At 27.9% G+C, this 14,709-nt stretch overlaps 1 protein-coding gene and 1 long non-coding RNA gene across 4 annotated transcripts in view; one reads left to right on the plus strand and one right to left on the minus strand.

The window, feature by feature from the left end:
- Nucleotides 1-10,396, plus strand: part of LOC129971444 (uncharacterized) — a 49,730-nt gene extending 39,334 nt beyond the window's left edge. Inside the window, exons 3-4 of the long non-coding RNA XR_008784801.1 lie at nt 8,410-8,700; nt 10,259-10,396. This is a non-coding gene — a long non-coding RNA (uncharacterized LOC129971444). The remainder of the gene's footprint in view (nt 1-8,409; nt 8,701-10,258) is intronic.
- LOC129971427 (scaffold attachment factor B2-like) overlaps nt 1-14,709 on the minus strand; it is a 181,629-nt gene that overhangs the window by 29,985 nt on the left and 136,935 nt on the right. For all 3 annotated transcript variants that reach the window (XM_056085193.1, XM_056085185.1, XM_056085202.1), the window contains 4 exons: nt 13,767-13,896; nt 10,235-10,487; nt 8,389-8,637; nt 4,164-4,913 (listed from right to left, as the gene is read on the minus strand). In XM_056085193.1, coding sequence (XP_055941168.1) covers nt 4,164-4,913; nt 8,389-8,637; nt 10,235-10,487; nt 13,767-13,896 — 1,382 coding nt within the window. The remainder of the gene's footprint in view (nt 1-4,163; nt 4,914-8,388; nt 8,638-10,234; nt 10,488-13,766; nt 13,897-14,709) is intronic.

The raw sequence follows: 14,709 nt of genomic DNA on the forward strand, positions 1-14,709 counted from the left end.
ATAGTAAAGACAATAATGTTAAAAAGCGTAACATAATGTTCTAAAACTTTTTAGAGAAATTTATCATAGCAACAGTGACATTATCCTCTCATTTTAATTTCTGGATAATTATATAGAATAATAATCAAAATATAAATTTTATATATTTTTAAAAATTTTAAAATTTTAATAAAAAGGCCAATTTCTTATTTCTAATACTTGAAAAGGGAAAACAGTTTTTTTTTCTAATATATTTTCCTATTGTATTTACAAAATTTTTAAAAAAATCTAGTTTTTACAAATTAGAAAATGAAAAACAGAAATTATAAAAAAGAACTATAATCAAAATTTAATATTTATATATTTTTAATAAATTAAAAATGTTAATAAAAGAGCCATCTAGTAGTTTCTAATATCGCAAGAGGAAAAAAAAGCGTTTTTTTGCATTGTATTTTCCTCCTGTATCTCTTAAAATAAAAAAAGAATCCAGTTTTTACAAATGAAAGACAAAAAAAAATTATAAAAAATTGTTATAAAATAAAATATCTCAATTCAGTCAGTCATTTGTTCCAATAATTTTTAAATGCTGAAGTAGGAAAAGTAAATAAATAAAACAGTTTTTACACAGTTAAGCTAATTAAATGTTAGAACAAAATTCTCTCTCTCTGTGTGTGTGTCGAATCGTCTGACCAAGAGTTAGAAAACTTTATATATATATATATATATATATATATATATATATATATATATATATATTGAAAGGTAAAAATGTGTATTTTGGTTCTCGTTTTTCAAAAAATTAATTTAAATTTAATTAATTAAATATTAAGCAAATTTTTTGCATTATTTTAAATAACATCTGAGAATATTAGAACACAAAAACAAATTTCACACAGGTTCGAAGTTTCTTGCTTAAATTTCTATTCAATTATAACAATTTAATAGTTGAGATAATTTTTTTATAAATTTTGGAAATTTTTAAAATATAATTTTTTGCCTAGTTTTTAAAATTAAATCACATTGTTGCCATGAATTCTAACCATTTTCAGTAGTTAATCGAGTACTTCATCCCTTGAAATTTTACGTTATTGAAAGCTAAAGAAGAAGGATTCTATCAAATGCATTATTAATACAAAACGAATAAAAATGTGAAGTTATACTACTACGAAAATTTGCAGATAGATGAACCCGGTATTTTTACAGATATATCTACACTTTTAATAGAGCTATGATGTCATGGGATTGGCCTCCTTCAGAAAGGCTCATGTACATACTGAACAAACATATGAAAATACTTAAAATTAAATAATAAACTGCTTTAATGTCTGACAATTTGATGGAGCCATAGACATGAAGTTATATCTAAACAATTTAATTGAAATTCAAAAGAGCTAATAACCCCGGCAAAGTCGGTTAAGGCGAAAACTCCATTAATAAATTGAGGAGTTAGGAATGAACCACTAACACACTTGAAATAATGTAAAAAAGATCGAAAATGAGGAATGATTTTTTTTTATGTAAGTAAACTTCAAAGAAACCCAGATTTCTAAAATTTTAAAGTGGCTATTAAAATACAAGTTTTTGTTTAAAGAATCAGAATTTTTTTCTTAAAAAATAGATAAGATACAATAAATTTTTGAAATTTGATATAAAAATAAGAAAATTGTAACATATTTGTTTTTTACTGTTGTAGTTATATCATTTATTTTATAATTTGCTAATTTGAAATTTACAGGATCGTCCTGTACAGTTCAGGTTTTTGTTTGTGTGCATTCATATTAAATTTATTGTGAATTATTCTGACATTTTTTTTGTGAATTTGCTGACCAAAAAATGCAGATATATTTCAGGCTAATTTGATGAAATTTATAATTTTATTAAAGTTTGAGAAAATGTAAAACTATGAGCAGCAATTATCTTTTTTTTTTTCGTTGACACTCAATGATCTAACATAAAAATTATTTTCAGAATTAGATTTCTGTCAAATATATAATTTGAAATCCTGCAATATGATAATGCGGAAATGGTGCAAAACTTTTTCTAAAAATTCTCAAATGGCATTTATCGTATTTAGTTCTTATTGGAATATTAGCAAAATAAAAGAATTCTTAATGGATAGTAAGTAAAGTAGGTAATGTATAGTACAGTAAATGTATAGTAAGTAAATAAGTCTAAAAGTATTCTTCACAAATATGACTTTTAATGAGTATCAAACATGCAATATTACAATAATCCCAGACACCAAAAATCTTATATCTGAAATTATTATCGGCTGGGGAAATTTAAATTTTTGAAAGAAGTATTCGTTCAATCCAAAATAATTTATTTAAAAAGGGATCAAATACAAAGATATAAAATATAAATTTCAGAAAGGGAAAAAAATTTGAATTTTGAATTTTTCTATAATCGTTTTAAAGGAAGTATACATATAATTTTGATTGTAATTGAAAAAGAACTAGTGTAAATTAACATTCTTATAATAACATTCAATCGATTTAATTAATTGATCAATTATATAATTAACATTTTAAAATTATTAATTTTTTATCTCATCTGTAAGTTCTGAAAACAATTAGTATCTTTATTTCGAATTTAAAGTAAATTTTTGTAATTTAGAAATTTAGAAACTTTTAAAATTGCTAAAAATTTACTTTTTTAATAAGAAATTTTACTGTCGATTATTGATTTCAAAATGACACTACAAGCATTTGAAATTACCAAAAAAAAGAAACCCTTATAGCATGAAATGTATCGTTTTAATACTGAGAAATTTCTTAAAGTTGCTGAAGAATTAAACAGGGTCTCGTTGGTATATAATTTAGATCTTATATTCGGGAAATCAAAGTTGAACAAGCAGATCGCCTCGTTTATAAAACCATAGAAGAAAACAATCTGATTAAGAAAAAGAAAAATCGCTGGAGATATTAAAGTAGATAATATATAAAAATGTAAAGATTAGCAGAATTAGAAATGGGAAACTTATTATTATGACTTCAAAAAGTTAAAATATTGATACATTCCTAGGAGACTTCAAAAAACATACATAAGGTTATAACAATCCGAAAGAAAATATCTTCATCTCAATTTATTTAATATAGAATTAATATCTGGTTACGAAACCCAAATTGAAAAAAACTGGGAACCTGAATCGTAGAAACAACCAAAAATCCCACGTAGTTAGTTTTCCAATAATAGCTCATAATGGTTCTAGTTACGGGATCAATTCGATCGAACTTGAAACTTATGGAGGAAAGAAAAAGATGGATGAATTCTATTTAAATTATTTTCGTATTTGATTTAGGTATTTGTCGGTGTTTAATTTTAGCCAAGACCAAATGTTTAATTTTAGCAAATTTTGTGCAGAAAATATTCAGAGATGCCTTTATGGTATATGATATGTTGTTGCTTGTTTATATTACTTCCTAACATCTTTTCTGATTACATCTATTAATTTAATTTTTAGTTGTCCATGTTAACGTTCACTCAAGCATTGAGGCTATTATACAGACTAGAAAATTTAGAAGCATTTACATTAAAAAGAATTTTAAGAACCGCAAGTTAAATGATAAAAATAAAAAGTTTTTAACATGTTAATTCATGCTATTTCTGAATGCTCTTAAATCCCATTCAAAAAGAAAACAAATACTTAAGAGTAAAAAGAAAATTTTGCAATGATAATCTGATTTTTTTTTTAAAAAATTGACAAGATTTCAAACTTAGATCATCGTGAGAATTTAGATATTTTTTTAGAATTTTAATGAAAAAAATGCTGTCTTGATTGTTTTAATAGTTATTTCTAATTTAAATATTTTTTCAGAGTGTACTTTTCGGTAAGCTGGGCGTAAGCGAAATATCGCCAAAATAATTGAGATGTGCACCCCCTTAAAAAAAATCATCAAATAAATAGTTGTAGCATTAGATTCGTGTGCAAGCTGGTGCAGTCCAAAATGATGTTTTCTTTTCCTTGGCTCAGAACTAAATTATTTGGCGATCTTTCGCTTGCTCCCACGACTAACCGAAAAGTACCTTTCAGAGTATCCCAGTATTTACTGCATATAAATGAACAAATTTCTGCCATTATTTTATTAAGATCCTCCTATTCAGGAGTGAAGCCACTGAAAATATTTTCATCAAAACTTTAACTTTTACTTTAAAAAATAAGATTATAATCTTCATGCACTTACTGTCATTGGAATAATCCCATGCTGCTTCTCTGAGATCTCCAGTAGATGCCGCTGATGTGCTCCATTTCTCTAATTTGGACCTCCCACTCTTTCTGTTTTGTGAAATACTTCTGGAATTGCCGCCATATCGTCTGAGTGGTGATCCACCACCACCAGCAGCCCTGTTACTATTTTCAAGTCCACGATCATTTGACTGAGTCCTTGCTAAGTTAGTCTGACTATTTATGTGTTCCATCCGCCTCAAGTATATACCTCTGGCCTGCTTAGCTCTGTTAAGCCTCGCGATGTCATTCCTCGACATATCAGCTCTGCTAGATCTCCTGCTGTATGAAGCCTCCTGTGGTTGGTCAGCTGTCGGTGTCAGAAGATTTTGCTCCGAATAAACTCTGTAACTGTCGTACGCTCCAGAATCTTCTACAGGAACTGGAGTCATGTTGGATTCCATAGTGGCTGTTACAGGGTCTGGTGTGTCGCCGCTGTCTTCGCTATTTGTCATCTCTTTGACTTCCACTTCAATGGTAAGTTTCCCATTTTGGTTGACAAGACGCCCTTCTTCAAGGTCATTTGTCAGGTTATACTCTTCGCTGTCGTTTTCGGAACGTTCGGAGGGAGTAAGCTTGTTTGCTGATTCAGTGTTGTCCGATTCAAGGATCGAATCATTCCTTTCTCTGCTTTCCCTAGTTGACTGGTTGTTGGAATCCGTAGACTCTCTTCCTCCCTCCGAAATATTCTCAAGTCTGTCATGTGCTTCTGTAAAAAAAAATGTTCATTTACCATAAATTTACATAAGTTTTTACATTTCTTCGCATGATATGGAAACATAAGTGAGTTAATTTTATACTAAAATATGAATAATTACGAATAAAATGTTTCTATTTAGTGGGTGAATCCACAAATAAAAATAATCTGTTTATGTCCACTATTTTCCATTCTTATAGTATTCATATTAACGCATTGAACCTAGCAACTTTATTACATCTTCGCAATATTGACTGGCATTCAGAATGCCGAATTGCTGAAGGAGATATCGAACAATATTTTTCATAATGATGGCATGTATTACCTGTTTATTGATATGTCAAGTGCCATAAAGCATAAAAATCAAAATTTGAAATTAATTTATGAGCTTGCGCTTTCATTGCAATGAATAAAATCATTATTTTTCAAAAATATCTTTTCCTTCTCTTTGTTTATTAAATTAGAAATAAGATAAAGAAGACAGAAACGGATTTCCTGAAATAATGTATTTTGAGGGGGGGAGGAGTAGGGGGCATTCATTTCCATATATAATTAATTATTTCATTATTATTAGCTTTTCATTTATATAACTAAATGTAAAGCTACTAATAATCTTTATTATTATATTTCTACTGTATTATATATATATATATAGTAATTATTATTGTTGCTATTGTATTATTATTATTATTATTATCTATATTATTTTTAAATGTGTTATATACGTTACCTATATTATTATTGTTTTATTATAATTACTTATCTTATTTACATATACCAGAAGGGCCGGGATAGCCTGGTTGGTACAGCGTCGGATTCGCGTCCCTTAGGTTGCGAGTTCGAACCCCGCCGGCCGAAGATTCCCCGCGTGCTTGGTGGCTGACGCGCGTTAAATCTGTCGTGGTCACAAAGTCCTCCATGTCGAGAGTAATACCACTGGGGGTACTGGATCAGGGGTGATCGATCTCTGATTCAGGTCTAAATTACGATCTGTGGTTGAGTGAATGAAATGTGTGAATGAAGTCCGCCCCCTAAAAAGGGTTGTGACGTGTGTGTAGCTAAGTCGTTCTCTTGGCCCTAGATGGCGCTACTATAGAAACAAGAGGCGCTCCCCCTCAGGCTAAAACCGGCTGTCTTCGAACAGCGGGCTTGTCCATGGCAAGTGCCATAAGAAACAACAACACATATATCAGAGTATTTAAATATATGTAATGGGATTTTCCTTTTGTTGAGGAATTGAATCTGTGCTACATATACTGTTTGTCATCGAAAAAAACAAACATCCAATGCTTTCATAGAAAGATCATACTTAAAATTTATACAGAAAAATTTATTTTTGGATTTAAATATTTCTGTCTGATTTAATATTTTATAAATAAAAAAGCACTAAATTTGAAGTAATAATAAATAAAAAACTTTTATTTTTTAAATTTAGTGCCTTTTTTAAATTAATACAGAATATTACTCTTGGAAATAAAATTAGGAACACTGCAGAAAAATGATTATCAAATTAAGGATCATCAGATCAAGAAAATCAAGTTAAGAATATATTGATTCTTTTAATATCATATTCATTGCATATATTTATTCTTATTAAAATATTTATATTTAAACTTAGAAATAAATAATTAAACGCGTGATCATCTATTATACGAGAGGAAGACGAGTAAATATGTGATGAGTTTTAAAATATGCATTCTGTTCTTCTTTAACACTAATGCACCCTTTTGAAATGTTCACTTATTCGTTTAAGAAGATTTTGTAAGTACCTTCACGAACTTTGCACGAACCTGTCAATGAGATTTTCATCAGCGTTAAAGAAAATAATAAATTTATTTGCTTTATGTTATCTTACTATATTCAATATATTCATACGAATTCATGATAACGATAATCCTGATATTAATATTTAATAACATATAAACGTGTCTTAATTCATATCTATAGTAAAAATGACAAGTAGTTTTAATTCGTTATTCTTTTCTTTTGAATCGCATAAAGAATTTCCACAAACAAAAAAGAATAGCACAGAAGAACTAAAATAATTAAAAACATCTAAAAGCACGTTTTTTGTGTGAAAGAATTATTTTTCTTTATTTTACTGTTAATTTTTCTTTTATTATTATTACTATATATAGTATAGATTTCTTTAGATTACTATATTTTGAGCGATGCAAAAATGTACGCATCTTTTGTATAAATATTCTTCAATTTAAAAAAAAATTGCATGTTTTTCCTTTTTTGATTTTTTAAAAAAACAGCATTAAAAAACGTTAATCCTCTAACATAAACATATACTGCCAAAAACAACACTGAAGTTGAAAGTCTCAAATCTTCGAGAATTTCTGTATATATTTAGTTTTTTCTTTTTTTTATAGGTTCGTGTTGACAATGTATTCAGTAAAATGATTCGATATGAAAAATTCCATTTATTATTTTATTTTTATTATCATGTTTCAACCTGAGCATTTATTCGCCTACAGTTTGAATAATTTGGCATATATAATACATTAATAGTAATTTATTGTATTTATAAATCGGCGATTACAAACTATGTTTTCGAAAAATACCACGAGTTGTAATCCTTAAATAAAGAAATACATTTCAATATTTCATCTAAAGATTTTTAACCAATTTATAAAATTATAGTCTTCTGTAAAATTTTAATATATTTCTTTTAAATAAAATCATAAATAAATAAAGTATTCAAATGAATTAGTCAGAAAAATCAATAAATCGTTTAAATATTTCTAATGAATTCTTTTTAACCACAATTGTGAATAAATAATACAGACTCATATCATCATAATTATTTGAAAAGTTAAAAATAATACATTAAACATATTAACTTGATTCAAATTCAGAGATTTGCTCAATTGTTATTCTTTATAACCAAATAGAAATTCTTTTGTACATTTAATGTATTTCTATTTTTTAAGGAATTATTGCACAAATAACCATAATCCAAAGTTTAGATTTGATAAATGTATTTTTCATACTTTTTGTACTAATTTTTAATTTCTTTTTATAACAAATTTTTTGTTTTCCAAACGTTTAATGTCATTTTATTTTACAAATTATTTTTTTTATATTTATATTTTTAATATAAAAGATTTATTATTTTTATTATTTTATTTATTATTTATTATTTTATTTAATATAAAGGATTTGTTGAAAACATTTGTTTTACAATATTTAAATAAATATTTGGTGGGATTAATTTTAAATATAATTGTTGAAACTTATTAAAAACATCGATTACCAAAATTAAACATCGTTTCTGCTTTTTTTTCAAGTAAAACTTTCTTTTAAGTGTTAATTTATTGCACATCAAGCTTTTCATAAATTGCATTCTAAAAACAATCAATATTTACTTACAGATTGGTTCAAAACGTTATTGCCATGAGCTTTAGTTACATTATTCATTTATTTTTCATCAATTGATTCTCTTATGCATTCAAAATTCATTCAGAAATATTTTATTTACCAGAATTCTGTCCATTTCTAGCGTCTTCTCCATTGACATCCAGAGTATGCTGGTGCACAATTTCCGGATCCTCCATTTTCGATTCATCCTTCCGATTTTCATCGACGTTTTCCGAAGATATCTCTCGGCCATGCTCGTCCAGGAGTTTGATGGTCGTCGTTTCCACTTCTGCACCACCTTCGTCTCCGAACGCCCCGGCGCCGCCCCTCAGGTTACGCCTCGCGTGCATCGTATAGACACCGTTGTGGACTAAGGAAGACACAAGAAGGGACCGTTAATGGAAGAAGAATAAGAAATTAATCAGCCGATCCGGTATTAAAAATACCACATCTAAGTGTATAAAATATCTTTTCTTAGAAATTTAAGCATCTGTCGTTGAAGGGTTGGTGCCCTTGAGAATGTTCTAGGAAGTGTCATCAAACCACCGCAATGTTGCCATTTTTCTCTTATTTCAGGAAGAGAGATAATAATAAGTTTAGGAAAAGTCATTGAGTTGCGTGAGGTTATATTGAGTTAACTATATCAGTGATTTAGACAGAAAGAGAAATATAGTCATTAGTAGAAAAACGGAGATTTGGTAATGGGTTTTTTTATGAGTTTAAAACGATAAACTTTTTTTTAATCAATAAAATTTTCGTATTACTGCCATTATATTGTTAAATGCCGATGAAAAAATGTCTGATGATGATAACGCGTGTGTCAAAAGTGGTGAGGAAAATTAAAAACTACCTCAAATAAATTGAAGTATGAATCTTTGCATTATTATGAATCTGTTTGCAAAATAAAATAGGGACGTTAGAATTTCGATTTTAATAACAAATATTATTTAATCAAAAACAAACTACTAAATTCATTTCATATTTTAAAAACAATTTTATAAATCGCAATCTTTTCCAAGCAAAATATTTAAAAGGTAATATTATTAAAAATAAAAAATAAAATTTTAAAAAAATATTTTCAATTTCAATCGAATTTACAAGCCAATATAATTATTTTATATTAAATAAAGAAGCAAATCACAAATATAAATCTCCCATTTTTAGAAACAACATCTTTAAATAAGTAATAAAACAATGCTTCCACCAAAAATTAAAAATAATTCAGAAAATGATTTCAATTATTTTTATATTTTTATACCCAGAAACTTTTAAATACATAACAGAATTAATTAATTCAATCATAAGATAGGTCATATCTTCCAAAATCAAAAAATAACTGAAAACAAAGTAATTATTTAGCTAAAAAACAATTAAAAAATTTAAATATTAAAATAGATTTTTTTGAGTCTCGAGATATAAACTCCTTCAGTGCCAACAAAAGTACCACAAGTCTTACAAACATAAGCCAATACACAATTCATAGTGGAAGAAATTTCAAATACAAAGAACGCAGGTACAAATACAAAAGAAAAATGGGAAAAACAAGAAAATACATAAATGCAAACAAAAAAAATATATTTAAAAAAAATTGCTCACATACTAACGGAAACATACAGTAAATTATGTATACAATTGGAGAAGCATGATCAAATAAAAATAAAATATTCAAAATACAAATAAAAAATGCATAAAGTATATATGCAAATATACGTAAGCAAACACACAGAAATAAAGTTTAAATAATACGGAGAAATATACTATTAATATATATACAAAAAGAAAGGAAAGAGGATTTACTCTGTACAAAGGCAGATAAATGAGGAGGTCAAGCTATATTGCTCTTTAGAAAGCAGTTAATAAGTTTACATCTTTCGGGAATAAATTTGGCACATTCAAATATCAAATGTTTGCATACGCAAATTCAACAGAGTGTTTCAATACACTTATAAAATTTGAGGATTGTTTACCTCTTCCATTCTTTTCTCTTGAAGGCCTCTCTCTGCTGGCAGTCCCCGTGTCGGCCACAGTCCTACGGGAGTGTGAGGCAGACACCTGAGCTTTGAGGGTCCGGGAATTGGCTCTGATCCTCTCCATCAGGAACTTTCCAGGGTCATCCTCCTCCGCTTCTTCAGCCTCATCTTCGGCATCAACGTGTTGATGCTTGGGAGCTGCGTGCACGGAGCTCTTCTTCTCGGCTCGGTTCGACGGGGTTCGTTTGTGCTGTGGGGAAGAAAAAATATAGGGTTTGTGAAAATCGAAACCAGGAATAAATTGTATTGTCTATGGAAACAATCAGATGCATTGTAACACAATACATAATAAAAAAATTAAATACTATTTTAGAATACAGTTGCATTGTAGCACAAAAGATAAGAAAAAATTAAATATTATTCCACAAATCTGAATACTCAAGCATCGTAAAGTTACATCATTTACTGTCATTCCTAATTTTAAAAAAATATTCTACAATATACAGGGTGTTTATTTAGTCCCGGACCCATTTTGATGCTTAATAACTCATAAAATAATAAAGATAGATTAAAATTAATAACATAAATGGTTAAATAGACTCAAAAAGTTTCATGACCCTTGTCAATGAACTTTCACGTGTGCTCCCTTCGTCGCACGGAGAATATCAATTCGATAGTCAATTTCACGCCAGGTAGCGGCAAGCATGTCGGCATCCACAGAGCCTATTGCGGTTGTAATTCTGGCTTTTAGGTCATCAATGTTCGACACTCTCCTCCTGAAAACGTTGGAGGATCTTTTTGGTAAATTCTGAAATTTCTCTGTGCTTGCACTATCGATTTCGTTTCTATGAACCACCATAAAATCTGTGCTTTCTCTTGTGGTGTATGCATTCTCATTAATATCCGCTCGAATAAAACATCACATACAAAAGTACTACATAGAACAAACACATCAAAAGTAAACATAACATAGCAATAGTTGCCAAAAACAAAAGAGAGAAAAATGCAATTAATAAGCAGACGATATTTAGAAAAGTACAGATATTTAGACTGGAAAATGAAATTATCTGAAATTAACCACACGCGCAGACGATATTTACAAAAGTAAAAATATTCAAACCTGAAAAGGAAAATATATGAGTTATTCCATCGATAAATGCCATAAGTTTGTTTATATCTTCATTATTTTATGAGTTATTAAACATCAAAATGGGTCCGAGACTTTATAAACACCCTGTATAACTATCTGTAAAGGGAAGAAAAACAGAATATCAAATGTTTCATTTATTTATATAATATTCTTTCCATTCATCACTATTTTTACCCCGCAAGAAAATAAATTTACAAGTAATTGCCAAATCTGCTTTTCTTCTTATTTTTTCCGAAATGTATTGAGACATTCCAAACTAAATCTACTGGTTTCATGCAGTATATTAAGATGAATTATTAAATTTACTAGTCCCATATTTGATTACAATATAATGTTGAATCACAAATCATAAAATAATGTTAAAAGGAATCTATCGTTTATTTTAAATTGTGTTACGTATCGTGTGCGTGCGTATGTGTGTGCATGTGCGTGCGTAAACGGTAACTATTAGTTCCGTCACTTTTTTTACATTTTCCCTTCTTTACAGAAAAAAAAAATGCACAGACCTTTTGTATGCTAGTTTGGAAAATTAATGAATGCAACTAAATATGGCTAATTAAATAATCTAGTTAAAAATTTGACTATCTAAGTCAAGTTTTTCAAAATTTGGCTTTGTTTTTTTTTCTTAGTTTGGAGAGAAAAAAGCAAATTAGACAACTAAAATTCAATGGTGAGATTTTGAATTTTTTGTATCCTGTTGTTAATATTATATTACTTTAAAAAATAAAGTTTTTGTTGTAAAACAATATGGTAATTTTTGTCCCTATTGTTTATCATTTACAATTTTTTAGCCATTTGAATAATTTTAATATTTCACTTCAAACCATGGAATTCATTTTTTTTTTTTTTTGAAAATCACATTTTCGATAACAAATTTTATTAATTTTTGTATATATCTAATTCTTCGAGAAGATTATTAAAACCAATCATAGCGGGCAAAGTTAAAACAAATCTATTGAATTAAAAGTGTTCTAGCTCAGAGAACTATAAAATTAAATTTCATTGCTTAAATTTCATTCAATAAAGTAAAATTCACTCCTTCATGAAGCAAAATGTATATTTTAATAAAGAGTGAAAACAATGAAACACGCACCAACCAAATTTAAAGTAAATTTGTCTGTTGTTGGTATTAAATTTAATGCAAATCAAATCAAAGACATTTCTTCCCAGCATTTACTTTTTAAATATTGTTACAATCATGAAATATGAAAGAGAAAATGAAACATGAAAAAAGAGATAGCAAAGAAAGTAAATTTCATTAACTTTCTGGTCATATATTCATGTTATAAATTATTTTACAAATACCATTTAATAATATAATAAAAAAGGATGAAATGTAGGTAAGAAAATGAAGATCAATTGTCCATCATTAGATATATCTCAATAATCGTTTGGAATGAAGAAACATTATATTTTAAAATGATATAATTTTGTATCGTAAATAACTAGAGTAAGCATATATTTTATAATAATAACAATACTTGATTTTAAGTAAAATTCTAAAATATTTTATCTATGTAAATCATACAAAAAATTTTAACTTAGGACAAAATATATTATTAATAATTTTAACTAAAGTTAGTATCAAAAATATTAAATAAAAATTTGGGGCTCCTTAATGATAAATGCATCTTATTTTTCTTAATGGATGTTTCACATTTCACTATGACAAAAGAGATTTAACAACTCATAAATTGCTAAAGATAACAGACCGAAGTTTATTTATAAGCGTATATTATTATTTGCAACGAATTAAAGCAGAATTTTATTTGTAGTATTAGTTTTAATAATTTTCATCATATACTGAAATCCATTTACAGCTAAAAAAAATTACAATAATTTTTCTTGGAATTTCTATATTAGTGTAATAAGAACAATATAAAATTAGGATAACATTTCATATTCGTGAATATATGATTAAAATTTGACCAATCCGTTTCGAAAATATGATGCTTTTTTTGGTTTATAGTTTTGTAACATACATTTTCACTTCCAAATGTCTAAAGTTGGTCAAAATGTTTCTAAATTTATAAAATATAATATCTTAATGTGATTTTTTGCTAATATCTTCAATTTTTTTATCAATATTTTGATTTGATTTAAGCATCAAAATCGAACTAGACTGTGATAACTATTTCATAAACATTCATTTTTTCATGTCTAAAATCCCTTTTGAATGTATTTTATATATACATGAAAAAGTGTTCAAAAGAGGGTATATTTCTAAATAATGTTTTTAGTAATAATAATAGCTTGAATAGCAAATCCTTCTGTGAATTTTCGTTACAAAAACCTTTTTAATGGAAATACATTTTTACTTATCTTGCATCTTTACTTCTGATAAATAGCAAAATCAAAGCATCAAATGAGGAAACTCACCTTTTGTTGTTGGGAGTTGTTATTTGTTTCTCCTAACGCCTTGCTACGTCGAAGCCGAGTCGTTCTGGTCTCAGCCCAAGTTGGAAGCTGTGTACCACCTCTCTCTTTGGAAGCTCCCCGCTTCTGTCTTCTAACAAAACAGAAAAAATAGAGCTTCTGTAGTTTCAAAATCAAATATCTACGCGCCTTGAATTTACAGAAGCTTTAAGAATTTTGTTTCCGGTTTCTTCCGTGCGGTTTAGCTATTATTCAAAATAGTATACAAAGCTACATTAAATTTCTTAGGGCATATTTTAAACGAATTTAAGGAATTGCCCTCCATTAACCGAGGAAATTAATTTTCAAATTCTGTTTGCATAATTTTTGTTTTATTAGCAAAGGAATATTATTAAATCGGTGTTCAAAGCTCAAATGCAAAGTAACTACTGGACCAAATTCACTATTTCATGTGCATTCATGACAAATCGATTTATAAAGAAAAAAATCGCATTTCCACCATCAAGGACAAAAGAGGCGCTTTGGGATGAATTTAGCAGTAAAATGGGCGTAAAAATAATACAGAACATTTTATGTGGTTGACTAAAATTTAATGGATATTTTATGACTGATATAAATTCTGAGTAGTTACAATTTATTTTTTTAACGTTTAACTTGATTTTTTCCCACAATTGTAATTTGTTTGAATTTTGTACTATTCAGAGTTTACTTTTGACGACTTTACTTCTCTTATTTTAGAATTTAGTTTACTAATTATAATTATTTTCTTTGAGCGTGTTTCCTGGTTATTCTAAAAAGGAAACTATCGTATGCAAAATTTATTATGCCCCAGTGGTTCTGTTTAATATGCAGTCCTTTAACTTGGTTGAATATTCCACATTTGTGGAGTACACAAGCCATTTTAAAAGGCCTCATAACCTAAAGTCCCCATTAATAAGATTAGAAT

Source organism: Argiope bruennichi, chromosome 1 (assembly GCF_947563725.1).
Source record: "Argiope bruennichi chromosome 1, qqArgBrue1.1, whole genome shotgun sequence".
Taxonomy (NCBI): domain Eukaryota; kingdom Metazoa; phylum Arthropoda; class Arachnida; order Araneae; family Araneidae; genus Argiope; species Argiope bruennichi.